At 50.6% G+C, this 22,765-nt stretch overlaps 11 protein-coding genes across 11 annotated transcripts; 8 read left to right on the top strand and 3 right to left on the bottom strand.

Annotated features, from left to right (window-relative positions):
* Nucleotides 1–269: 269 nt before the first annotated feature.
* BO94DRAFT_302245 (putative endosome-associated ubiquitin isopeptidase (AmsH)) lies at nt 270–2,181 on the top strand. Its single transcript, XM_025606757.1, has 2 exons — nt 270–517; nt 579–2,181. Exons 1-2 carry the CDS (start codon nt 371–373, stop codon nt 2,064–2,066), a joined length of 1,635 nt encoding a protein of 544 aa, XP_025462232.1. The 5' UTR covers nt 270–370; the 3' UTR covers nt 2,067–2,181.
* Nucleotides 2,182–3,299, top strand: BO94DRAFT_302241 (alpha/beta fold hydrolase). Its single transcript, XM_025606756.1, has one exon. It carries the CDS (start codon nt 2,297–2,299, stop codon nt 3,233–3,235), a length of 939 nt encoding a protein of 312 aa, XP_025462231.1. The 5' UTR covers nt 2,182–2,296; the 3' UTR covers nt 3,236–3,299.
* A 565-nt stretch (nt 3,300–3,864) lies between these two features.
* Nucleotides 3,865–5,143, top strand: BO94DRAFT_302209 (transcription elongation factor DST1). The gene has a single exon (XM_025606754.1). It carries the CDS (start codon nt 4,063–4,065, stop codon nt 4,972–4,974), a length of 912 nt encoding a protein of 303 aa, XP_025462230.1. The 5' UTR covers nt 3,865–4,062; the 3' UTR covers nt 4,975–5,143.
* A 1-nt stretch (nt 5,144) lies between these two features.
* Nucleotides 5,145–5,902, top strand: BO94DRAFT_302210 (uncharacterized protein). The gene has a single exon (XM_025606755.1). The coding sequence runs from the start codon at nt 5,248–5,250 to the stop codon at nt 5,749–5,751; it is 504 nt and encodes a 167-aa protein (XP_025462229.1). The 5' UTR covers nt 5,145–5,247; the 3' UTR covers nt 5,752–5,902.
* Nucleotides 5,903–5,973: 71 nt separating this feature from the next.
* On the bottom strand, nt 5,974–7,202 carry BO94DRAFT_611508 (tyrosinase family protein; the record flags this gene model as incomplete). Its single annotated transcript, XM_025616638.1, has 5 exons — nt 5,974–6,294; nt 6,348–6,678; nt 6,732–6,817; nt 6,899–7,061; nt 7,111–7,202. The coding sequence occupies 5 exons, from the start codon at nt 7,200–7,202 to the stop codon at nt 5,974–5,976; spliced, it is 993 nt and encodes a 330-aa protein (XP_025462228.1).
* Nucleotides 7,203–9,114: 1,912 nt separating this feature from the next.
* Nucleotides 9,115–10,613, top strand: BO94DRAFT_579340 (uncharacterized protein). The gene is made up of 2 exons (XM_025615263.1): nt 9,115–10,416; nt 10,469–10,613. Exons 1-2 carry the CDS (start codon nt 9,136–9,138, stop codon nt 10,514–10,516), a joined length of 1,329 nt encoding a protein of 442 aa, XP_025462227.1. The 5' UTR covers nt 9,115–9,135; the 3' UTR covers nt 10,517–10,613.
* Nucleotides 10,614–11,627: 1,014 nt separating this feature from the next.
* Nucleotides 11,628–13,741, top strand: BO94DRAFT_540238 (dolichyl-P-Glc:Man(9)GlcNAc(2)-PP-dolichol alpha-1,3-glucosyltransferase ALG6). The gene is made up of 3 exons (XM_025612872.1): nt 11,628–11,924; nt 11,974–12,136; nt 12,182–13,741. Exons 1-3 carry the CDS (start codon nt 11,693–11,695, stop codon nt 13,560–13,562), a joined length of 1,776 nt encoding a protein of 591 aa, XP_025462226.1. The 5' UTR covers nt 11,628–11,692; the 3' UTR covers nt 13,563–13,741.
* On the bottom strand, nt 13,483–14,236 carry BO94DRAFT_569868 (copper metallochaperone COX17; the record flags this gene model as incomplete). The annotated part of the gene is made up of 3 exons (XM_025614761.1): nt 13,483–14,044; nt 14,065–14,117; nt 14,179–14,236. 3 exons carry the CDS (start codon nt 14,234–14,236, stop codon nt 13,877–13,879), a joined length of 279 nt encoding a protein of 92 aa, XP_025462225.1. The 3' UTR covers nt 13,483–13,876.
* A 230-nt stretch (nt 14,237–14,466) lies between these two features.
* BO94DRAFT_540236 (GTPase-activating protein RNA1) lies at nt 14,467–16,294 on the top strand. Its single transcript, XM_025612871.1, has one exon. The coding sequence runs from the start codon at nt 14,694–14,696 to the stop codon at nt 15,936–15,938; it is 1,245 nt and encodes a 414-aa protein (XP_025462224.1). The 5' UTR covers nt 14,467–14,693; the 3' UTR covers nt 15,939–16,294.
* A 234-nt stretch (nt 16,295–16,528) lies between these two features.
* BO94DRAFT_478338 (MBL fold metallo-hydrolase) lies at nt 16,529–17,769 on the top strand (the record flags this gene model as incomplete). The annotated part of the gene is made up of 4 exons (XM_025608684.1): nt 16,529–16,750; nt 16,835–16,982; nt 17,060–17,428; nt 17,483–17,769. The coding sequence occupies 4 exons, from the start codon at nt 16,529–16,531 to the stop codon at nt 17,767–17,769; spliced, it is 1,026 nt and encodes a 341-aa protein (XP_025462223.1).
* A 3,568-nt stretch (nt 17,770–21,337) lies between these two features.
* BO94DRAFT_551054 (uncharacterized protein) lies at nt 21,338–22,299 on the bottom strand (the record flags this gene model as incomplete). Its single annotated transcript, XM_025613525.1, has 4 exons — nt 21,338–21,348; nt 21,556–21,604; nt 21,634–21,741; nt 22,087–22,299. The coding sequence occupies 4 exons, from the start codon at nt 22,297–22,299 to the stop codon at nt 21,338–21,340; spliced, it is 381 nt and encodes a 126-aa protein (XP_025462222.1).
* Nucleotides 22,300–22,765: the final 466 nt, after the last annotated feature.

Raw genomic sequence — 22,765 nt, 5'->3', positions numbered from 1 at the left:
GAGATGTGAAATGGAGAGAAGAGAGACGAGGCTCGCGGGACGATCCTCTGCAGCTCCGCCCCCCTTCGGATCTTCTCCTCTCCTCCCCTGCATTGCCCGTGCAGCCCCCCGTTCGCTTGCTGGAATGGCCGAATGAGTCCATGATGATCCGTGTTTTGAAACTATAACCGTCTCCACATTGCTTGTGCCTAATCCTCGACCCGATCGTGCCATTCGTTCTGCTGCCTACATGCGGCACGCCCCCACCACGACTGCCGCTGGTCCTCGCGCCAGACGTCAATGAACTGCCACTGCTACGATTCTCCTGATTCCTATCTCGACTTCTAAGTCATCACCTATCGTCTGCCATCATCGGCTCGCATGTGCCGTCATGGCTACACATCTACCTGCAACCTCCGGCGCGGGGTCCCCTCCGCAGAGCGTGGAATCCATCACTCGAAAGGCTCAGGACTATGAGTACGACCCGTCTATTCCTTTGCGCTACTGGCTACGGACAGCGTCTACGCTCATGAGAGAGGTTGGCTGACCTGCCGCCCCATCTATTTATCGTGGAGTTGACTAACGGAGGCTGTGACTAGGCCCGCATTTATGAACGCGAAAAGCACGAGGAACAAGCCTATCTTTTATTATTTCGCCATGCTCAGTTGGTGCTTGTCAACCTGGCCAGACACCCCGATGCCAAGGATGAGAAGAATCGGAAAGCTCTGGTGGAGGCCGAAAGTGAGGTGAAGCGAAACCTGGAGGTCATGGAAGTCTTGAAACCCCGAATCAACAAACGCTACGAGCGCTATACTCAACTGATGCGTGAACGGCAAGCCCACGCTCCAGCATCAAATGCCCCATCCAACCAACGCCAACCGCACGATCCCGCCCTCGCAGGGGTCGTGGAACCTCTGGAAGCAGGTGAAAACAGGGACCTGGCGGTGCAACTCGCTCGGACTGAGATCAGTCGAAGAGCGACCGTCCGGAAAGCCATCCGTCAAGCCGGTATCTCCCCTGAGGAGGAACAGTCTCGCCGCGCGGCTGGCGTGTGGGGTGACTGGGATCATGCTCTGCGTAAAGATGGACCGGGAGACGATGACCTGAGCCGGCGGATACAGAACGTGAGAATTCAGATGGACGATCCGCGGGCGGACCGTCGTCCACAGGTCGCTACCAAGCCAGTCCGGCCGTCCACGGCGACTGCTTCCAGCACCGCCTACAAGTATCCAAGCGTCCCTCGCCAGAAGCCGCTAGGACCGGTTCTGTCACCCGCAAGGATAGAAACTGGGGACAGAGTTCCGCCTCCCAAAGCACCGGCGCTACCTCCCAAGGAGAGCTCACATGCTTTTGAGCTGGCTGGCCTTGATGGGCCTTTACCGCCCCCTCGTCCGGACAAGCTTGTACCAGCAGCTACTCCAGCCGAGGTTCCTGCACTGCCTGCGAAAGTGCAACCAGCACCGGACGGGCCGGATGCATTGGACTCATCCAACTTTACCTTCAAGCCTTCGGCTTATCTGGAGAACGGAACCCCTCTGCGGACTTTGTTTCTCCCACCGGATCTCCGAAAACACTTCATGTCGCTCGTCGCCCCCAATACGCAGCGGAATCTGGAGACGTGTGGAATCCTTTGCGGCACTTTAATCTCCAACGCGTTGTTTGTGTCGAGGCTTCTCATCCCTGAACAGACTGCCACCTCGGATACGTGTGAGACGGTAAACGAGACGGCAATTTTTGATTACTGCGATTCGGAGGACCTGATGGTACTCGGCTGGATCCACACACACCCCACGCAGACATGCTTCATGAGCTCGCGCGACCTCCATACACACTGCGGATATCAGGTGATGCTACCGGAGAGCATCGCAATTGTCTGCGCGCCGAGCAAGACCCCTGACTGGGGAGTGTTTCGACTCACTGATCCTCCGGGACTGAAGACGGTGCTCAACTGCACGCAGTCCGGGCTATTCCATCCCCACGGAGAGGCAAACATTTACACCGATGCCCTGCGGCCCGGTCATGTCTTTGAGGCCAAGGGACTTCCGTTTGAGACGGTTGACCTGCGCCCGAAGGGGGCTCAATCATAAGAAGTGGCTATGTGATTCTAGCGATTCTATATGTCTGGTTCTGTTGAGCGTGATAGCATACGATTACGAGGAGCTAATGAGAAACGTGCACTAGTTGAGTCAGCTCTAGCACGCACAATGTACATGTGACGATCGCGGCAGGTTCTTAAACAGTAGATCAGCCACTGCAGCTAGCATGGATTACGTATCCCGCGGATTCCCTCCGAGATTCTGCCTGGCATCATCCTACCATGGCCTCAACTAACCTCTACGACGGAATACTAATTTCCATCGGAACACATCGTCTGTTTTTGCAACTACGAGGTGTCGAACGCACCCCGGGCCAGCCCCTGGTGATCTTTATCGCCGGCGCGGGGGATGTCGCCTCGTCGTACTGCGCCGTCACCCGAGTATGCGCCTTTGCCCCTCTCCTTCTCTATGACCGCACCGGGTTGGGACGTAGCGAGGACAGTCCTCCTCCGTATCATCCCAGCGCGACACTTGCTGCCGAAGAATTACGCATCCTCCTAACTAACGCGGATCTCCCGCCCCCATACATCCTGGTCGGCCACTCCTACGGCGCCATCATCGCGCGAGAATGCCTCAATTTGTTCTCTGATGAGATCACCGGCATGGTTCTTGCTGATGGCTCCACCGAACGTCAGCATGAGCTCTTCCAAGACCCCGAGGTAGACATCAATGCTGTCCTGGGCGATCTGAATTTCGCGCAAGTGACAGGGCTACGTGATAGCGCGCAGCTGTCTCGGGAGGAATGGCGGGACCGAGCTATTGATATCGGACGGGGGAGGGAAACATGGGCTGCAGAGGGGAGGACTCTGGCAATGGTCTGTCAAACGTTGGGGGAGAAGCAGCAGTATCGGACGAAGGCGCTGGGGGATCGGCCGTTGTCAATAATCCGCTGTCGTGGGTCGTTGGATTACCAAAAGGTGTATGAGAAGGGGGTGGAGGCTGGGAATGGGAGTGAGAGGCAACGGGAGGCGTTTCGGAGACTACTGGAGAGATGGGATGATCTGGATCAAGTGATGCAGGAGGAGCAGTTGGGGTTGTCGGGGCGGAGCCGGATGGTGTATCTGGGGGACTGTGGTCATCAAGTACATTTGGTACGGCCTGACGTGGTTGCGCAGGAGGTGAAGTGGGTGTTCAATGAGAGTGTCAAGGGGAGGCTGTGAATGTTAGCTGAATGACTGGAATGAGGAATCATGGTGATGCATGGTTGGATCTGTGGTCCGGTGGCTAGTCTGGAAGCCAACCATGGCAGTGTGGCTGGAGTGAGTCAAAGGGTGACTGTTTCAAAATCTATTTTCTATCTAGTTGGCAGTAAATCAAGGTTGAGGTCAGAATGAAGTGAGAGAAGCTATTCATATAGTTGATAGTTCGGCTGTCGCTCAGTCACGTCCCACCATACCTGATGAGGCAACCCCGGGCTTGGCGCCATCGCAAGTCGGCTTCAACTTTCTTTCCTCTCTTCTCTCCTCTCCTCCTTTCCTCTCCTCTCGCTCAGACCATCCTTTTCACTTTATTGAGCTCTCCTACACCCGCTTCTTGCACAGAAACCTTCCAAATTCACAGAAACCTTTCAAATTCATACTCTTGGTTTAAAAAGAGGTTACAACCCTCCAAATATCCATCACTTTTCACATACACCACGTTGAGTCCCGCCGACTCGTGCGACAGTGAGTGCGCCCCTCCACCACCTCTCCAGTCTAGTCATCTCCTCGCTCTGGCGCATTGCTCCGCGTGCTTTCAGGCATCACCTAAGACTTTTGAGAGCATACACCTAGTATACACTTGTTCCAGATATCTTGCACGTGCCCATTGTTCCACATACATCTACAACTGTTGAGCATCCCATGCTTTACCTTTTCTGTGTTCTTGTCGCACATTTTTACTTGCTGCCTGCACCAAGCACAAACATATCCGCACAGCATATGCTAACCATCATCAGGCGCTATAAGCAGCCTCAAGATTCCATCTCAACCACAACTCTCTACCTACCATGCCTTTGGACGCCAAGGAAATTGAGCTCCGGGCCAAGGCCGTCAACAAGGCCGCAACTTCCAATGAACCTCCCTCCACCATTATACCGCTTCTCAAGCAACTACAACAAGGGGTAAAGGCCACCGAGGACCTGCTGCGATCCACCCGCGTCGGTATCGCCGTGAACAAACTCAAGCAACACAAATCACCCGAGGTCGCCCGTCTCGCGAGCGAAATTGTCTCCAAATGGCGTCATGAAGTGAACAAGCAAAAGGCTGGGCCCTCACCTGGGGCCAGCGGACGATCCAGTAGCTCCCCTCGACCTCGTACCAACGGCACCCCTTCAGGCGGCACCACTCCTTCCGACAAGGCATCGAAGCTTTCGGTGGCCCCGGACAAACGCACATGGAAGGCAGATGGCGTGGATACCAATCAAACTGGCAACAAGATTCGCGACAGCTGCATCGGACTGATGTACGATGGACTGTGTCTCTACTCGACTGAACCCCCACGGACTGTACTGGCCAAGGCATCGGCCGTCGAGGCGGCAGCACTCAGCGCATACGGGCCGGAATCGAAGGAACAATACCGCACGAAGATCCGCAGCTTATATCAAAACCTCAAGAATAAATCGAACCCATCGCTGCGCATCCGGGTGCTCAGCGGCGAAGTGACGCCGGAGTACTTTGTCAAGATGTCGCACGACGAGCTGCGGTCGGCGGAACAGGAGGAACGGGACCGCAAGATCCAGAAGGAAAACATGGACAAGGCTATGGTGGCACAGGCAGAGCGGAGTATCAGTACGAGCTTGCAGTGTGGCAAGTGTGGGCAGCGCAAGGTAACATATACGGAAGCGCAGACGCGCAGTGCGGACGAACCGATGACATTGTTTTGTACGTGTATGAACTGCGGCAAGTCATGGCGGCAGTGATGGTATAACAGTGATGGCGGTGATGAATGTATTCCTTTGTATCGATTTATATCTGGGTTATATTGTTGGTGTTGGGACACTATGAGGCGAGGAGTTGCGGTTGTTTCAACAGGTTATGTCATGTCATAGACTGAATCGACGTCATTCACCATCCCCTCTTCCCCATCAACCTTTACTATCCACACACTACCCATTCAAACCTCCTACCACATTATCATACTACTGCCTACCTACCCAATCCCACCATTGACAACACACTAAATAATCACCAAAATGCCTTCCACCCCCTCCCAACTAGACCTCCCCCTCATAAAATCCACAATCCACACCTTCCTAACCACCCTCTCCGACCCCCAATCCAACCCCCTAGAATCCCTCCTCCCAAAATTCACCACCTCCCCCGCACCCCTAATCCACGAACACGGACTCCCCTCCCTCGCCCCGTTCCTGGGCCGAGACTTCGTGGGCCAAGATGGCATAAAAGAATATTTCTTGACTATGGGTGGGGTGTTGGGGTTTGAGGATATGCGGTTTGAGGATGAGGAGGGGTGGATTATGCAGGATATGGGGATTGGGGGATGGGTTGTGGTTATTAGAGGTTGGGCGAGGTTTTTTGCGAAGAGGACGGGGGAAGGGTGGAGGGAGGGGTTTGTTTATAGGTTGAGGGTTGTGAGGGAGGATGGGGAGTGGAAGATTCAAGAGTATCGGGTTTGGGCGGATACAGGAGCGGCGTATTTGGCTTTGAGGGGGGAGTTGGGGAAATTGAATGACGAGTGAATGGGATTGTATTGATGATTGGGGAGTTTATATGATGGATGTGTGAATTGTGAACAGTGAAATGTATGGAGTATGCAGAAGCAGAAGAAGTGAATGGTTACTGTATGATCCATTATCTGGAAATACAAGGTTATACTATTCTGTTCATATCCATGAAATATAGCGTCTCAACCTCCAATTGAATACCAAAAGTACCAGGCTAGCCGGTCACACCGGCTGTCTTCAAGCATACTCATTACATATTCCCTCATTCTCAACATTCATAGCATCTGCCACCGTGATATTCTCAACAATTCCCACCATCCACATATTATGGTTGAGAGTGGTCGTATTCCCCTCATCCCCAAAGTAGGGAACAAACGCGTCAACTCCGAAGAAAGAAGGCTGAGCTTCTCCAAAAAGCGCAGCAGGCGCAACAAGCGGTCCTCCCATGGCAGTCAAGCGAGCCACATCCCTGGACTGCCACTGAGTCCACAGACGATCAAGGTTCGTATGATGCAGGAAGAAAATCGGGTCAAAGGCTGAAAAGGAGACATGTTCCATCTTGATGAGATCCATCAGCTCTAGACACTAGAACCAGGATGGTGTTTACTCACCGTTCCTCCAACACCGAAATGACCTCCTGTATGGGGACCGTTTCCGAGACAAGACCACATCGTCCAATAATCATCGATGTCCATGCAGCTATCAACGATATTCTGAGCAACGGAGTCAAAATGGGTCTGGTTGAAGACGCGAGTCAAGCAGCTGTTGCTGGTGCGTGTAAGTTCGGTCGTCAGATTCAATTTCAAGTTGGCAAATGATCCATCCACGACACAATCGTTCTCGTCTGTGTTGCCGGTGCCAAAGCCAGTGGTTGCACTGGGGCTCCAGACACTTGCGTTCTGGAGAGGGGCTGAGCCTTGATCGACTTGTTCGTCCCAGTAGCTGTGATACAGATTAGTTCATTGACTTGAGGGATGAGTGATGCAAGGACTTACGGATATGGGCCAGTGTAGCCGCACTCATCCCGAAGGAGATTCTCGTGGACTCGGGTATACCATCGATGCCATGGGAAGAAGGCGCCCTGGATTTCATACGTCAGCCTTCTGTATATCGTGGCTAGGTTAAAAGCATGACTGATGAGACTATATGGAAGGGGACACACCGTGACATGGATGAATTGAACTTGGGCCACGTGGGCAACAAGAAGCTCATCCCAACGGCTTTTGGACCCGTATGTTCCGGTCTTTGCAGGAGCCATCTCAGGGTTCATCAAACAAAGAGTTGAGTTGATGTACTCGGTTCGCTCATACTCACCCAGAGCAGACCTATGAACAGTAAGACTTGTTCCCTGAGCCAACGTTAGACTGAACTCACCAGCATTTTCTTATGCTGTGATTCTCGCAAGCGCCCAATGCAGTCGGGACCATAGCCAGAGCAGCTGCCAAAGTGAGGAAAAGTCCGTGCATATTGAATGGAGTTCGGTATATTGCTTGTCTGGCTGAAGACAGGAAGTTGTGTCTCCTGTACTTCTCAACGACAGTCGAGGGCAGCCGTGGTATTTATAGACCGAAGAATCGATCTCATGCGCTCTAACCGCCATCCACATCCATCATCCATGACTTGTGATATCCACCATGTTTTTACTGGACCTCCTATCTGGATTTCTTCACGACGCCAAGGGCCAAATGCCAGATGATTTCGGGAGAATATACTGCATAGAACCCCTCCACATTCGCCTCTTTCCGAGTTCGACAATTCCTCCATTATGCGGCATTTACCAGCATTATTATATTTGTACATTGCCAAGTTATCGGCCCGAAGGATGTCTATTTCATTGGGCTGAGCAGCATACTGGAAAGGCATAAGTCGTATCAGTTTGACGCCTATATCGAGAATGAAGCCTTTGCCGGGCATGTGCTTGGCAGATGGGGCTCTTACTCATATTATACAAGGTCACTAGACCTAGGAAATAGCTTATGCCTGGCAGTGTGTCCAGATTAGCTCACATATTCTTATGTATCGGCATTGTCGCCCACTAGGATGGTACACCTTCAATTCTCAGTATCCAGCACGGAGAGTTGTACCAGTTTCATGGGTGACCAAGTGGCATCCCCAATGATGGTAGTTATGTGATAGTCACCCTTCCGACAAAGGGGACTCAATAATTGAAATGGACAAAGAGAGCACATACAGTCGCCTGAGTGCCAAATTCCGGTATTTCATAGACCCTGTATCTGCTGCATTAAAGCTTCATGTGTGGGACCGGCATACTGATCAGATAAGCAGATAATCAATTCAGGTGACCATTACCACCCCACTGGACTTCAAATAAATGAAGCTCCAGTTTCAATTTCCCATATAAGGCTAATAAGAGAGTCCAGAACTTCTCGCTATGAATAAATTGAAATATCATAGGAACCTTTATGTGTTATCTGCTTGATCTCTTACATAAAGATTTTGCTCGGGGCTATAATCTGGAAAGGTCCAGGGAAATGGAATTGCTAGACTGCTACTAGTTCTTCTTCACTCCATATGTGTGAGGCAGGAAGGCTTGGATGGGCTTCAAAATTGGTATTATCATACATTAACAACAGCCTAGGCTAATTCCCTCGGCATGGAAAAGAAGGGTCTTCTTAGACCCTACGCCAAGAACACACCTAGGGTCGTTTTCCAATCCACTTGGGACGTAAAATACTAAAATCCGACAAGCGTGAATCTGTTTGTCAGATATCCATTAGACCCTTACTCTACTAATATTGCCACTGCCAGAAAAATGAAATAATTTCTTTATATTCACAATCTTTCCAGGATGCCAATTCACTATCTTCTTCTCCCCATTCCACAAACCACAAGATAAGCATCACGGCAGTCTTATCTGATGAGATGCCGTTCGACCCGCCGGGACAACACCAGACGGAATGCCGTCTAGGCACCACCGAGAAACTAGTAGTTTAGTCACACCGGAGGTAGTCGGCTCTGGTGGACTCTCCAGTCGCCAAGGGCCGTTGAAGACATGCCCAAACCTTGGCAGCTGCGCACCTTTCAAGTTTCAAGGTCTTCACGACTACTCGGACCCGGGCCGGATATAGTCCCTGCCGCTTCAGCGCGATGGAAGCGGGGTTACAGAGTTCAGTCAAATCACATCATCATCACCTACGCACTAATCACCACCGAACTCGCCTCGTACATAAGTGTCTGAACTAATTGTGATGGCTGGTCTCAGCCCACACAATTCTGCACCCGACGGTTTGCAAAACTCGGTGGGGTGACTCGCCCCGGCTGATTTAAATCCTCCGAAATCTTATCTGATGATCTGATTATCTTTCACTCACGCACCGTCCCCCCCTCATTTTCTTTGCAATTGCAACCAAATTTTACAAGCGTTATAGTGTTGACGTGATGGCCAGCGAAGGTCTTCCTAAACCTCAAGACCTCGATGACTTGGAAACACAATATGTCTTGGACGGTAATACCAGGTTTCGTCGACTGGGCTGGAAACGTCTGACTATCATTTCAACAGTCGAGGCGATCGCTCTTGGGAGTTTGAGCTTGCCTTCTGCTTTTGCTACATTAGGAATGGTCGCTGGTGTGATTTTGACGATTGGTATCGGTTTGATTGCCATGCATGCAGGCTATAATATCGGACAGGTTAAGCTCAAATTTCCAAAAGTTGGTCACTATGCGGATGTCGGTCAGCTTTTGCTGGGGAATCTGGGGTCTAAGATATTTGTGGGCAGTTTCGTGGCCCTGTTGATTTTTGTTATTGGATCGCACTGCTTGACTGGTGCGATTGCATTCCAGACCATCACTCAGAGCAGTGTGTGTTCGGTGGTGTTTAGTATTGTGTCGGCTGCGATTCTGATGGTGCTTGCTATTCCGCCATCGTTCGCGGAGATTGCCATCTTGGGCTACATTGATTTTGCTTCGATCATTATTGCTATAGGGGTCACGATTGTTGCGACGGGAATTCAACATTCTGATGGTTCAGGTGCCTTTGCGGACAGTCCGCCGTGGTCTGCATGGCCGATGCCTGGTACTACCTTTTCGGAGGCTATTGTGGCCACCAACAATATTGTCTTTGCATTTTCCTTCGCTGGCTGTCTGCCATCCTTTATGGAGGATATGCATACGCCCGGGGATTACGTCAAAACGCTATGGTGGCTGGGAGGTGTCCAAATTGTGATCTATACCCTCACCGGATCGATCATCTATGCTTTTGTCGGACAAGCGGTACAATCCCCTGCGTTGCTCTCGGCCGGTCCGGTCATCTCAAGGGTGGTTTTTGGCATCGCACTCCCTGTCATCTTCATCTCAGGCTCCATCAACACAACAGTGGTATGTCGATACATTCACGGAAAAGTGTACCATGACTCTCCTGCCCGCTTTATCAACACTTCAAAGGGCTGGGTTACTTGGCTTAGCCTTGTGTCTCTTGTGACAGTCCTCGCTTGGGTCATTGCCGAGGCTATCCCGATTTTCTCTGAGCTGTTATCGATCATCTCGGCGTTGTTTGTTTCGGGTCTCTCTTTTTACATTCCACCGGTCATGTGGTATATGTTGTTGAGGGAGGGCGCATGGTACGAAAAGCACAACCTGAAGGCTGCGATGTGTAATGCCGTGGTGTTCATCGTCGGTATGATTATTTTTGGATGTGGTACTTACTCTAGTATTGCTGAGTTGGTGAGTTCTCTGCTCTTTATCTGCTCGCTGCGTGTACTGATATGGTACTTAGGTTAAGAAGTTTCAGTCGGGGGCTATAAGCAAGCCTTTTACGTGCTAGGTAGATGATGATGGATGTGGCGCTTATCTTGGAGATATTGACTGGGCTTGTTGCTTTACTGTGATTAACTTGTGGCGGTAGGTGGTCAGAGGTATACACATTGTACTATAGGCGAAAGGTTTAGCTGTTGTACAGTGGACATTTTCACGTCGTTTATATTTAACATACCTCATATTTCCAAGGCGCATTTATTCATTAAGACCGTCCAGATAGTTCACGTAATCGATATCCTTGCTAAGTGACAATAGCACCCGGCTCGTCCCACTATCTGGTAGCCTCTGCATCTCCATGTATGCGCGCCTAGAGTTCACACCGGTTGTGGTTTTTAGACCGTATCTTGCGATTCTTCATACCAGTGGCACAGGGAAAATGCTTGTCACGTATGCATATTAAAATAGACATTAAATCGTGTGTTGCAACTTGCAAGTCATCAGACTGGCAGATCGGCGATAAGCTAATTGGAAAAGGCACGTGTTGTGATTACGTAATGTATCATGTGATTTGCGAAGCGCGCTAGCGCTGAGCAATACTAGGTTCGGTCCTGCTAGGGAAGTTTCCAGCTCCAAGACTTCTCATTGGTCCGATAGTTTGCTCAATTTCAGCTTCCTGATTGGTTGTTCGATTCACTCGTAACGTGACTTAGATTATATTGCCAGTACTCACCGCTTCAGCCCAACAAGGGTCTCGGAGGGGGTCTGGGGGGGGGAAGGCCCCCCAGTCTATATTCAGACCTACGGTCTGAACCAGGTCTTTACGTAGATTCAGGCCGTAGGTCTGAATTAAGTACTGCGTTTTTAAGTGCTTGACTGAGCCCTTTAAAAGCGCTCAACGGAGCCCTTTAGGAGCGTTTAACGGAGCCCTTTAGTAGCGCTTGATGAAGGCCTTTAGTAGCCCTTTAGATGCGCTCGACGAAGCCCTTTAGGAGCGCTCAACGGAGCCCTTTAGTAGCGCTCGATGGAGCCCTTTAGTAGCCCTTTACATGCGCTTGACGAAGCTCTTTAAATGCGGTCAAAGTGTGTTGCATGTTGCTTACTAAGGCGCTTCGCAATGCCTTGGGCTGGGGGCTTCCCGCAGGCCAGGACCTAGTAACGGACAGCTAAACAACATACCTGTCACTGTCACCCTTACAATTGCGCAGTTGATGGAACCCCCCAATCTCGCTCATTCCCCCTGAATATGGCTCCTCCGTCCTCTTACCGTCCGCGGAAGAAGAGAAAGCTTCCCTCGTCTTTCGCTGGCTCCAACAATTCCCTCATTGACGACTCCGGAGGAAAAGCGTCCCCGGCCTTCCCCTTGGTTTCGTTTCTATGGTCTGCTCGAGCAGGTGTTTCTCAATGGCTCGTGCTACCTTTGATTTTGATGGCAGTGGGCCTGTTCCGCTGGGCTGTCAGTCTGTGGGGATATTCCGGTGCGCAAATCATTCCAATTCTTCTACCTGGCGTCACTAACAGACGCAGGCTTCGGAGTACCTCCTATGCATGGTGACTTTGAAGCACAGAGACATTGGGTGGAGATCACCATCCACCTCCCCATTTCCAAGTGGTACTTGTACGACCTACAGTATTGGGGGCTGGATTACCCCCCATTGACCGCATATCACAGCTGGCTTTTGGGAAAACTGTACGCCATTTCTGTTCGTATCTGTGACCTGTACTGACTGAGCAGTGGCTCCCTCTTCAACCCCGCATGGTTTTCCCTGGACGAGTCCCGCGGCTTCGAAGATCCCCTGTTGAAGGTTTTTATGCGCGGAACGGTTATCGCTTCGGAATACCTCATCTATATCCCGGCCGTCGTCAACTTCTTGCGTCGATTCACCCGGATGCAGAGCGTTCCCGTGTGGTCAGCCTCGATTGCCCTCGCTGCGATCCTCCTACAACCGGCGACCATCCTCGTTGACCATGGTCATTTCCAATATAACACGGTGATGCTGGGGTTGGTTGTTGCGAGCTTGGATGCCATCTTGGCCGGACGCATGCTCTGGGCATGCATCTTTTTTGTGGGGGCTCTGGGGTTCAAGCAAATGGCATTGTATTATGCTCCGGTCATGTTCGCCTTTCTCCTTGGCGTGTGCATCTTTCCCAAGATCCGCTTCGTCCGCCTGATTTGCATCTCTCTCATCACCCTGGTTGCATTCGCCGCCCTGTTTGCTCCAATGCTTATTGGAGCAATTGGCATCGAAGCGCGGGAGGCCCTGGCGGTGGCCCCGCAGCCGCCTCTTCTGCAGGCCATCCCCGTCGAGCTAGACAAGCACTCAATTCTCTACGCAATCGTCTTCCAGCTGACACAGATTATCCACCGTGTCTTCCCCTTTGCTCGCGGTCTGTTCGAGGACAAGGTCGCAAATGCCTGGTGCGCCATCCACACGTTCTACAAGCTCCATCGGGTTGAGGCCACTCTGCTCCAACGAATGTCCCTTGGTGCTACTCTGGCTTCCATCGTGATTCCCTGCGCCATGATCTTCCGTCACCCACGTGCCTCTCTACTTCTGCCGGCCTTGTCAACCGTGGCCTGGGGCTTCTTCTTGTTCTCATTCCAGGTGCACGAAAAGAGCGTCCTCCTTCCCTTGCTCCCCATGACACTTCTCCTGGCTGGAGATGGGGGTCTCAGTAAGGAGACCCGAGCCTGGGTGGGGTGGGCCAATATGCTTGGCTCGTGGACCATGTATCCTCTGCTGAAGCGGGACGAGCTTCAAGTGCCCTACTTCGTCATGACTCTCCTCTGGGCCTACCTGCTGGGGCTTCCTCCAACCTCTCTGGAGACTTTCCGCAGCCGTGCTTCTTTGGAAGACACCGCCCCGGGAGCCGAACTTCACGTGCTGACCAAACTTCTGCATGCCTGCTTTTACCTTGCCATGATCGCATGGCACGTTCTCGAAGCCTTTGTGGCTCCCCCGCCTGGCAAACCGGATCTATGGGTAGTGCTGAATGCTGTCATTGGGGCTGGAGGATTTGGGATTGCCTACCTGTGGTGTCTCTGGAAGCTGGTGCTGCAAAGCTGCAGGATCGATCAGAAGGCGGCGGAAGAGACGGACAAGAAGAACCAGTGAGGGTAGGCTAGTGTGTTTCATTGCAATTATACATTCGATTCTCCTATGATACCCATTTTGATGTTCGGGACAGCCTGCACCTCGACAGTGCGGGCTTTGCTGTGCGCCTGGAAGAGATAAAAGCTTGCTTACTCCATACATAGAATACCCAGAACATAATGATAGATAATATACATTTATTGCACAGAAGGGAGATGCTCCAGAGGGCTAAAATATGGCCAATATACAGTAACCCAGAAAACCCATAACCTAACACCGTATTTGCATGCGCTCAACTATATATCAATCCGAGTCTCACAGCAGGACGGATCTGCCTAGACCTTGAAGCCGTAGCCCGCCATGCAGGCCTTGTACTGGTCGATCATGGACTTGCACTCCTGGGTGGGATCGTCGGTCTTGGAGAAGAGCATGCAGTCATCGCGGGCGGTCTTTTCGGTCTTGCAAACGCAGCATGGCTGTAATCGATCAGACGGAGTTCTCGGCTAGTGTCGTGTCAACGTACCTTGGGCTTCTCGGCGGGCGCGGACTCGGCAGGAGCAGGGGCAGCCTTCTCAGCTATTGTACGGGCAATTGTCAGCTTGAGTTCTGTATACTGGCCGGCACAAGTATAGTAGACTGGCTAGATGCGGCGAGCTGGTAGACCTACCCTTGGAAGAACCGAACAACCACGACATGATGCAGAAATGTATGACGCAACGAACTCAGAGAGTGACTAGAAAGTGAGCGACGAGGTAATTGACGACGAACGCGAACAGAGTTGTCGGAGAAGACGAAACGGTGCTGATTAATGATGCGATTCCCGGAAACGGCGGCAGTGGTTGCTGCGGGCGGCCGGAGCGGCGATCGGGGAAAATTTATGGGAAATCTGATTGTTGGTGCAAACGCAAAGCGTAAGGGCGGCGTTGGTTGTCAGGGGAGCCTGGGTTTGATTGTGCTGCCATCACCGCCCGCTCGCTTTCTTTCTTCTTCTTCTTCCTCCAACGTCGCATTGCCTCCCACGCTCTTTGTCTCTGCTTTACTCTCTCTGTGCTGCTACTGCTTCTCTTGACCTGCACCAGGTTTATTATTGTTGACTTTTTATCCCTTCGGCACACCGCACCGTGCGATTCCTTCTCCTGAAATTACCCCACCATGGCCCCTCCAAAGGTCTTCTCCCTCGAGGGCAAAGGCCTCAAGCTCGACACCGCTGAGGATATCGAGACTCATATTAAACCTCTCCTCGAGAGCACCGACTACACCGAGATCCGCTTCGGAGGAAACACCCTCGGTGTCCCGGCTTGCGAGCGTCTCGCCGCCGTGCTTTCGACGCAAAAGAACCTTGCCGTGGCCGAACTGGCCGACATCTTCACTTCTCGTCTGCTGAGCGAGATCCCCGCCGCCCTCACCTTCCTTCTCAACGCCCTCCTCGAGATCACTACCCTTCACACCGTCAACCTCTCTGATAATGCCTTTGGTGCCAACACCCAGAAACCTCTGGTCGATTTCCTCGCTCGCCATACCCCGCTCCGCCATCTAATCCTCAACAACAATGGTATGGGCCCCGAGGCCGGTTCGAACATTGCCAAGGCTCTTACGGAGCTCGCACAACGCAAGGAGGAGGCCCGTAAGGAGGGCAAGGAGGTTCCCCTCCTGGAGAGCATTGTCTGTGGTCGCAATCGCTTGGAGAACGGCAGTATGGCGGCTTGGGCACGTGCCTATGAGGTGCACGCTGCTGGCATGCGTTCCGTCAAGATGACACAAAACGGTATCCGCCAGGAGGGTATCTCGTTGCTCTTGAAGGAGGGTCTCCGCCACTGCACTGCTCTGGAGGTTCTCGACCTGCAGGATAACACCTTTACCATCATGGGTTCCACGGCTCTTGCCGGTGTGGTGTCCAGCTGGTCGTCTCTTCGCGAGCTCGGTGTCAGCGACTGCTTGCTCTCGGCTCGTGGTGGTGTCAAGGTTGCTCAGGCTCTGGCTGAGGGCAAGAACGAGAAGGTGCAGACGCTGCGTCTTCAGTACAACGAGATCAACGCCGAGGGTGTCAAGCAGTTCCTGCACGCCACCAAATCTGCTCTTCCTTCCCTGCGCCGCATTGAGCTGAACGGCAACATGTTCAACGAGGATGATGACAACGTGACTTCCCTGCGCGAGATTCTGGAGGCCCGTCAGGAGGAGCACGGACAGGATGATGACCCCGAGGAGATGTGGGGTATTGACGAGCTGGATGAGCTGGAGGAGGAAGAGAGTGATGAGGAGGAGGAAGAGGAAGAGGAGGAGGAGAAGGCTGAGAAGCTTCTCAAGGACACCGACCAGGCCGAGAACGAGAAGGTCTCTCAGAAGAAGGACGCCGATGTCGACGATCTTGCTGAGGCTCTGGGCAAGACTGGTCTGTAGGGGGTTGGGATGGTCCATTCACCTCGCTTTCTCCCTCCATTTGCCTCGGTGCACGGCAGTGACTTCTCGGTGGCAGAGCTGATGATCGTCTGAACGTGTCAAGCAGACTGACGCGTCCGGTCTGAAGCCGGCAGAGATCTTGGAGTATCCGAACCCGCCAGACGACGCGCCTGGCCTATTCATCCGTGAGGACTTGCACCTTGGATAGAAGCAGTTTTGCTTTAAATTGCTTAGCGAAGCTGGGCATAGATGTAGACCGAGCTGCTTTTGATCATACTGCCTGTGATGTATATAACGTTTCAACGAATGATGTGAATAGTTTTGCAGTAGTTTATACCACTGCGATCGTACACTAGCTTCTAGCCTTGTACCTTAGTTCTACAGTAAGTATTCCAATAAGTGGCTGTACAGTAGAATATTACCTATTCAAGCCTGAGGCACCAATGTGACCTCACGTCACCCGAACCATGCACCATCCATCCATCTACCTGTCTTCACCACGCTCAGAAAACACAGCCTACTATATATACCAGCCCATATCTTATACCATATCCATTCCACCCCATCCTACCTCCCCAACAACCACCACAATGTCTCCCCTCACAGAAATCGACTCCCTCACAGCAACCATCATCATCGACAACGACCTCGACCCCATGTCCCCCATTCCCCCGGACACCGTAGAAGTCACTGGCTTAATGCGCACCCTGGCGACATGTTCCCCGCACGAGGTGCATGATCGCGGGGACGTGCACAAGGAACTTCGAATGGAGGATATATGTTGTGCGGCACACGGATTATCTATCCTCGTTGTATGTATTGATGCATCTTCCTGATTAAAATTTGGTGTGAGTGTTATGGCTGATATTCATCCTGGGAGGAATGGATGGGTGTAGACTGCCACCAAAGACGGAAAACAGCATACGATACTCTTCGATGCTGGACCAGAAGGTCAAGCCTGGGAAAGGAATGCCAAACGGTTAGGGCTGGGGTTGGCAGATGTGGAGAGGGTGATGTTATCGCATTGGCATCGGGATCACTCCGGTTTGTTTCCTTCTTTCATTGCATTAAGCTATGAGTAGGGGTATGCTGTGTGGAATTAGACTAATGGGAACATGTAGGTGGATTAACACGAGCCATTGAGATGATTACAGCTGCGAAAACAGCCACTGGCTGTTCTGACAACAGCACGATTGTTGATCTCCATCCGGATAGACCAGAGTATCGGGGTATGGCTATCGGGAGCGAGATTATTTCTCTTCAGGCGGATCCAACGGTTCAGGAGATTGAACGTGCTGGGGGGGAAGTAACAATGGAGAAAGACGGACATACGGTTCTTGATGATTTCTTCTACATCTCGGGGGAAATACCCCGACGGACGTCTTATGAGACGGGATTGAAAGGAGGGATAAGATTTGATAAAGACGAGGCGGATTGGTTCTCGGATGAGAGGATCGCAGATGAGAGGTTTTTGATGTGTAATTTGAGGGGTGAGTTTCTGATTTTGGCTTGGGGAGTGGAATGAGGCTGACTTGGTTTGGTAGGGAAAGGGATTGTCATGTTTACTGCGTGTAGTCATGCAGGGGTGGTGAATTGTGCTCGACATGCGGTTGAATTGCTGGATGTCCCTCTTCATGCGATTGTTGGGGGGTTTCATCTTGCGACGAGTGAGGTGTCGCAGATGGAGAGCACAGTTAGGGATCTGAAGAAGTTGGATCCGGCGGTGGTTCTGCCGGGTCATTGTACGGGTTGGAGGGCGAAGTTTGCGATTGAGAGGCAGATGCCAGGGGCGATGGTGCCGTGTTCGGTGGGTATGAGGATTAAGTTCTAGTCTTTTGTTGTGTCGGTACTTGTCAGTATGGTGAATGCTTTCGAGTATTGCCTGATAGACTTGGCTCAATGCTGACAGGTTTGCAGATATCTACGAGCCAGGAATTAGCCTTGGATTGCAGGCGTCGGTGCACGGTCTGGACGAGCTGTGCATGCTGGCTTGATATGGCATGACTTCAAGCCTTGGATATGCTCGTCTGGTGATTTATCCTCATAGAGCTATGGCATGGGATCTGCTAGGATGTCAGTGAGATGCGCCTGTTCTGGTCTGTGCAATAGCAGACTATTTACATACAGATAAACTATGAATGTCAATATTTGATAGTACTTTCAGGCCCTTCTATTGGATTTGTGCATGCTATCTGAACGGAGCATTCATTTGTATGGCCTTGAAGATGTGGTGTCTCATGGTATGAATCAGTTCTCGACTGATATATACATCTAGAGAGTTGTATTCCAGCAGACAGTGACCCTTTGAGTGTATATAGCAGGTATATCACAGCATCTATCAGATAGCAATATAATGTATATTGAACACTACACAGCACTACTATATTCCAACACTCTAACCAACAAATCATCCCAAGTACTCTACCATTCCCACCAAACCAACCCACCACACACCTCCATATAATCCATCCAAGCACAGCCACCACCATCATCATCCAGAATCCCTTCAACCCATCCATCCATACAACATCCAAAGCAACATACCACAGCCCAGTTCCAACAACCTACATACATACTACAGCGCATACATACGCACGTACATTCCATACCGCCAAGATCCCTGCCTACCATCCCATCCCAATCGCCATCCTATCCACCATCCCCATCCCATGTCTATCAACGAAATCTCGACCTATCCATCCATCCCAATCCATCCTGCAAAAACACCCACCCCATCGGGCACCCACATCCCCAGAAAAGACCTGACTCCTGCACTGTACAAACTAAGTTATTGAATGTTGTTGCTTCGTGGGGAGATTTGATTTGGTTGGATAGACGTGATGCGTGCTGCATATGCAATGCAGCCAACATAATTGGTTAGACTGTTCATTGTGTAACAATCATTGCATTACTCCTAATGCCACTGGTATGCACTGTGAATAGCATAATACTATCCTCTCCCTCCTTCTACCTGCATGGCATACATACTACACATCCTATCTCTTCATGCACTATAATAAATCCTAACGTACTTGATACCAATGACGTATACCCCAACCCCAAACCAAAATTAAAATACCATACCTACCTGCCAAGCACCCTCTCCTCCTCCTCCCCCGCCAAGCAAACACAGCCAATGCCGAGAACCCAAACTCTATCCTACCTACACCAGCTGATTCCCCAAAACAAACTTCATGATGATCATCCGCGCAAAAAAAACCCAAGTTTTTGTGTTTCCCCTGAGGATTTGTCGGTCGGGAATTCGTCATACGGATTGGACTGGATTCCTCCCGTCAAGTTGCAGGGGCGGTGCATGATGGCTCCGACTCTCCGATCCTATCCACCCCCCTCCCCCCCCTTCCTTGGGCGAATTGCCAAGACAATAAAAGGGAGGAATGCACGGTGGGCTTGGCGGATGTTAGAAGAAAGGGGTGGATGATGTGTTTGTTTGTTGGGTATGATGAGGAGGGATGGGGTAGATACGGAGCAGTATGGGGTAAGTAGGTGTGGTGTGAAGAACTGGTGGGATAGGGGATGGGGTGGGAATGTATATATCCTGTTTATATGAAGTATTTCCTATCTTCATTGGTGATTATTTATTACGTATGTTTTGATTATAGGGAGTAAGTACATAGTATACGAGATGTAAACAAAGACAAGGTACCACTACAACCACGCATTATCCCTCCCACCCATCCATCCCATTGTCTTGACAACACCACCAAGTAGTAGTATCTAGGATACCCAAAATCCAGTCCATCACTCACCTCGAATTAGCCACTCCCATCCCAACCTTCTTCCCACTTCTCCCATCCCAACCCTCAGTAAAATAAAGAAAGGGATGCCAAGCCTAGCCTTGCTGGAGCTGCAGTGCACATCTTCCCCCGCTTGGCAAAAAGTAATCTGCACCACTATTGGCTTGGTTTTCTACCACTACTACCTACCACATAGGTAGTTATTATGTAGATAGATCTGCTGTACTTTACTTAACTTTACTTTACGGAGTAAAGTTATATCTTAACTAATTTTGATTCTAGATAGGATGGATAGATAGATAGATAGATAGGGGATGATATACTTTGCCAATATCAACCGGTAACAAAATATATTCTAGTTCTAGTTTAAGAAAGAAGTAAGTAGGTATAGGTTGTTTGTTGGTCCGCTCCCTTGGCATGTAAGTATCCAGCCAGCCAACAATCAGTAACTCTCCAGAGAAGGAAATGACTTGCGGGTTCGGGTTGGATTTACCCCTGATGAGGTGATGGATGGTGATCAGTGATATCCTACCTACTTTCTTCATCACTTACCTCTAGCTAGTTACAACTACGGAGTAGAGAGTAGATAGATACTGTAAATGTATATGTATACGTACACACTACCTAGGTATATACTTTACTCAACCACCCGCCAAGTCACATACATACCTACCTAGAATAGTATTCACTCCGTCTGACCTGACAACCCCCCCCCAAAACCTTAACCTTACTTTACTAACCCCATTTTTCTTCAGGAGTAAAGTAAAGTAAAGTACCGTACCCAAGTGACATCATATGCAGGTACCACACTTATCCTACCTATTACGATATACATAAAGTAAGATTTACCTATATGTATTAGGTATATAGATAAATAAAGATCAACAGATTATCCCAATACAATACACGTCTATTATTCTCCGATGGAAAGGTTTCTGCATCTAGAAGGTGGGATTCTTGTTCGATTAACTTACCTTTTTGGTTCTGTAGGGAGGGATGCACGGAGGATAGAGTTTATGTGAAACCACACTGGTGCGTGGTGCAGGCGGAAGTAAGTTCCTATGATCGTATGTAGTATGTAGGATGGATGTACATGGGATGTAGGTACATAGGTTGGTACATACATACCTTTACTTCTTTCTTCGGGGGGTTAGTACTCTGCAAGAAAGATGAAACGGAGAAAGAAGCGAGACGAAACGAAACAAGGCAAAGCAAAATAGAAACTGATGTTTCGTGTGGCGCTCTACCTTCACCTACACCTATATCTTTATGTAGATAAATCTTTCTTTGTGATGGGTTCATATCTATCTCTTGAATGAAGGAATGGCTAGAGGTTGGCATAAGATGAAAGATGTGTATATGCGGGGAAGTATACAAAGAACTTAGTGACTAGATACTAGTAGTAATCCAATCCATGCTGGTGATCCCTTGGCATATCCCTCTCATTCATCCATCATGCTTTGTCACTGAAACATACAAAGTGCGTAGTAGCAAGAATATACTTTGACTGACACACCGGGCTTGCCAAAGTTTAACTACCTACCTACCTACCTGAAAGAAATATGAAACAAAGTACCATCACCATGACAGCCACATGTATCATACCTCTCTTTTATTATCATCATAATGAATACTACGTAGGTACTATGTATTATCTACATAAAGATGAAATAGATTGTATGGAGTGAAAAATCCCTCAGCCTTACTGGCAACCCACCACCACCGGAAATTTGCACTAATCAAATCAACTCATTTCATTCACCCGATAGTACCACGGTTCCTACCCGATAACGACCTCAACCATGGAAAGGGATAATTGCAACGGCGCGCCCGTGCCGATTCCCGTGTCGTAGTCGACGTACCCTGAACGACTGGCTGGCCGATATGCCGAGGAAAAACACCGACAACAAACTAACGCAGGGTGTGGTGTCTGAACTAACCGGGTTGGGGAGTCGGGGGCGTGAGCGAATTGAATCCTGGATGCCGTAATTCCAACTTGCTAAGTAGATACCACTGACTAGGTGCGCAAGTAAAGCGGCGAGATAAGCCTGCCGGTATCCGTCCAGACCTGACTAGTAACACACTACAATATTTAGCCAGGGCCATGATAGCCCGGTCGGCGCGTGATAGGTAGGTAAGCCAGACAGTTATCGATCCGGCTTGCCGCGCATGTAGTAAGGAAAATAGCTGCATATTGGCCGACCGTAACTATCTAGGCAGTAGGAGGTAGCAAAATCCCCGACTAAGCCCGATCCAAGCATTCGCACAGCAAACGGAGGTTAAGTGAGATTACTCTAACCCTTTTATCGGACGGTGCTGGCTTGCTCACTGCGCGTCATGACGGGGCCACCTGGCAGCTGGGGCGGCAGAAATGAGGTGAAAATCTCTCATACTGTTGACTGTCGGGCGCCCAGCAAGTCTTCTCCGGAAGTGTCAAAATGGTTAAGCTGAGTCGCTGCAGTAGTGGTTTCGTCGTTGGCAGCGACGCAGCTCGGGCTAATTGCGTTGCTAATATCAGCGGGCGGCTGGCCTGGACGAATGACAAGACACTTCCTCGTAATGCATGTCTCCGACGAGTTGTTCCGCCGTGGGGTTGCCAATGCCATATCTACTGGATGCCAATGTTGGAGAACCATCCGTGTAGACAGGTAGACAATAGACACAGGTACGTAGATACCAAGAAAATGCTCTTGGCGCACGAGCAGCATTCAGCGTGAAGACATCTGCAGCTGTACCTCCAAGGTCCGATGGGCTAGCTATGCCTCGGGTGAGATGAGAGAGACAGAAAATCCCTCACCAGGATCCTCGATGAGACAGCTTGGCACGGGCGATCGCCCGGTGGGGGAGACCGACTTAGTCGCAGCACTTGGGACGACGATTAGTATCATTATTGGGGGCCGCTAACTGGATCGGACTTGGATTCGCAATTAACGTCGGTGAGTGGGAGGATGGAGGGGATATGGCCCGAGTCGCTACTGTAGGTACCAGAAGCCAAGAACCAGCCTAGCGCTTTAGTGCGCGGACAATTGGCTTGTGCCATTACCTAACTACGCGTATCGTCTGTCACGGTCC

This window comes from Aspergillus sclerotioniger (assembly GCF_003184525.1).
Source record: "Aspergillus sclerotioniger CBS 115572 chromosome Unknown BO94scaffold_44, whole genome shotgun sequence".
Taxonomy (NCBI): domain Eukaryota; kingdom Fungi; phylum Ascomycota; class Eurotiomycetes; order Eurotiales; family Aspergillaceae; genus Aspergillus; species Aspergillus sclerotioniger.
Note: the sequence above shows the minus strand (reverse complement) of the source record. Positions and strands in the feature narration are given on the sequence as shown.

What these genes read in the sequence shown, in the direction of transcription:
- BO94DRAFT_302245 (XM_025606757.1), top strand. Translation starts at nt 371, where the DNA reads ATGGCTACACATCTACCTGCAACCTCCGGCGCGGGGTCCCCTCCGCAG. An exon ending in CGTCTACGCTCATGAGAGAG is followed by an intron (nt 518 to 578) that starts GTTGGCTGACCT and finishes GGCTGTGACTAG; the next exon opens with GCCCGCATTTATGAACGCGA.
- BO94DRAFT_302241 (XM_025606756.1), top strand. Translation starts at nt 2,297, where the DNA reads ATGGCCTCAACTAACCTCTACGACGGAATACTAATTTCCATCGGAACA.
- BO94DRAFT_302209 (XM_025606754.1), top strand. Translation starts at nt 4,063, where the DNA reads ATGCCTTTGGACGCCAAGGAAATTGAGCTCCGGGCCAAGGCCGTCAAC.
- BO94DRAFT_302210 (XM_025606755.1), top strand. Translation starts at nt 5,248, where the DNA reads ATGCCTTCCACCCCCTCCCAACTAGACCTCCCCCTCATAAAATCCACA.
- BO94DRAFT_579340 (XM_025615263.1), top strand. Translation starts at nt 9,136, where the DNA reads ATGGCCAGCGAAGGTCTTCCTAAACCTCAAGACCTCGATGACTTGGAA. An exon ending in ACTCTAGTATTGCTGAGTTG is followed by an intron (nt 10,417 to 10,468) that starts GTGAGTTCTCTG and finishes TATGGTACTTAG; the next exon opens with GTTAAGAAGTTTCAGTCGGG.
- BO94DRAFT_540238 (XM_025612872.1), top strand. Translation starts at nt 11,693, where the DNA reads ATGGCTCCTCCGTCCTCTTACCGTCCGCGGAAGAAGAGAAAGCTTCCC. An exon ending in CAGTCTGTGGGGATATTCCG is followed by an intron (nt 11,925 to 11,973) that starts GTGCGCAAATCA and finishes TAACAGACGCAG; the next exon opens with GCTTCGGAGTACCTCCTATG. An exon ending in AGCTGGCTTTTGGGAAAACT is followed by an intron (nt 12,137 to 12,181) that starts GTACGCCATTTC and finishes CTGACTGAGCAG; the next exon opens with TGGCTCCCTCTTCAACCCCG.
- BO94DRAFT_540236 (XM_025612871.1), top strand. Translation starts at nt 14,694, where the DNA reads ATGGCCCCTCCAAAGGTCTTCTCCCTCGAGGGCAAAGGCCTCAAGCTC.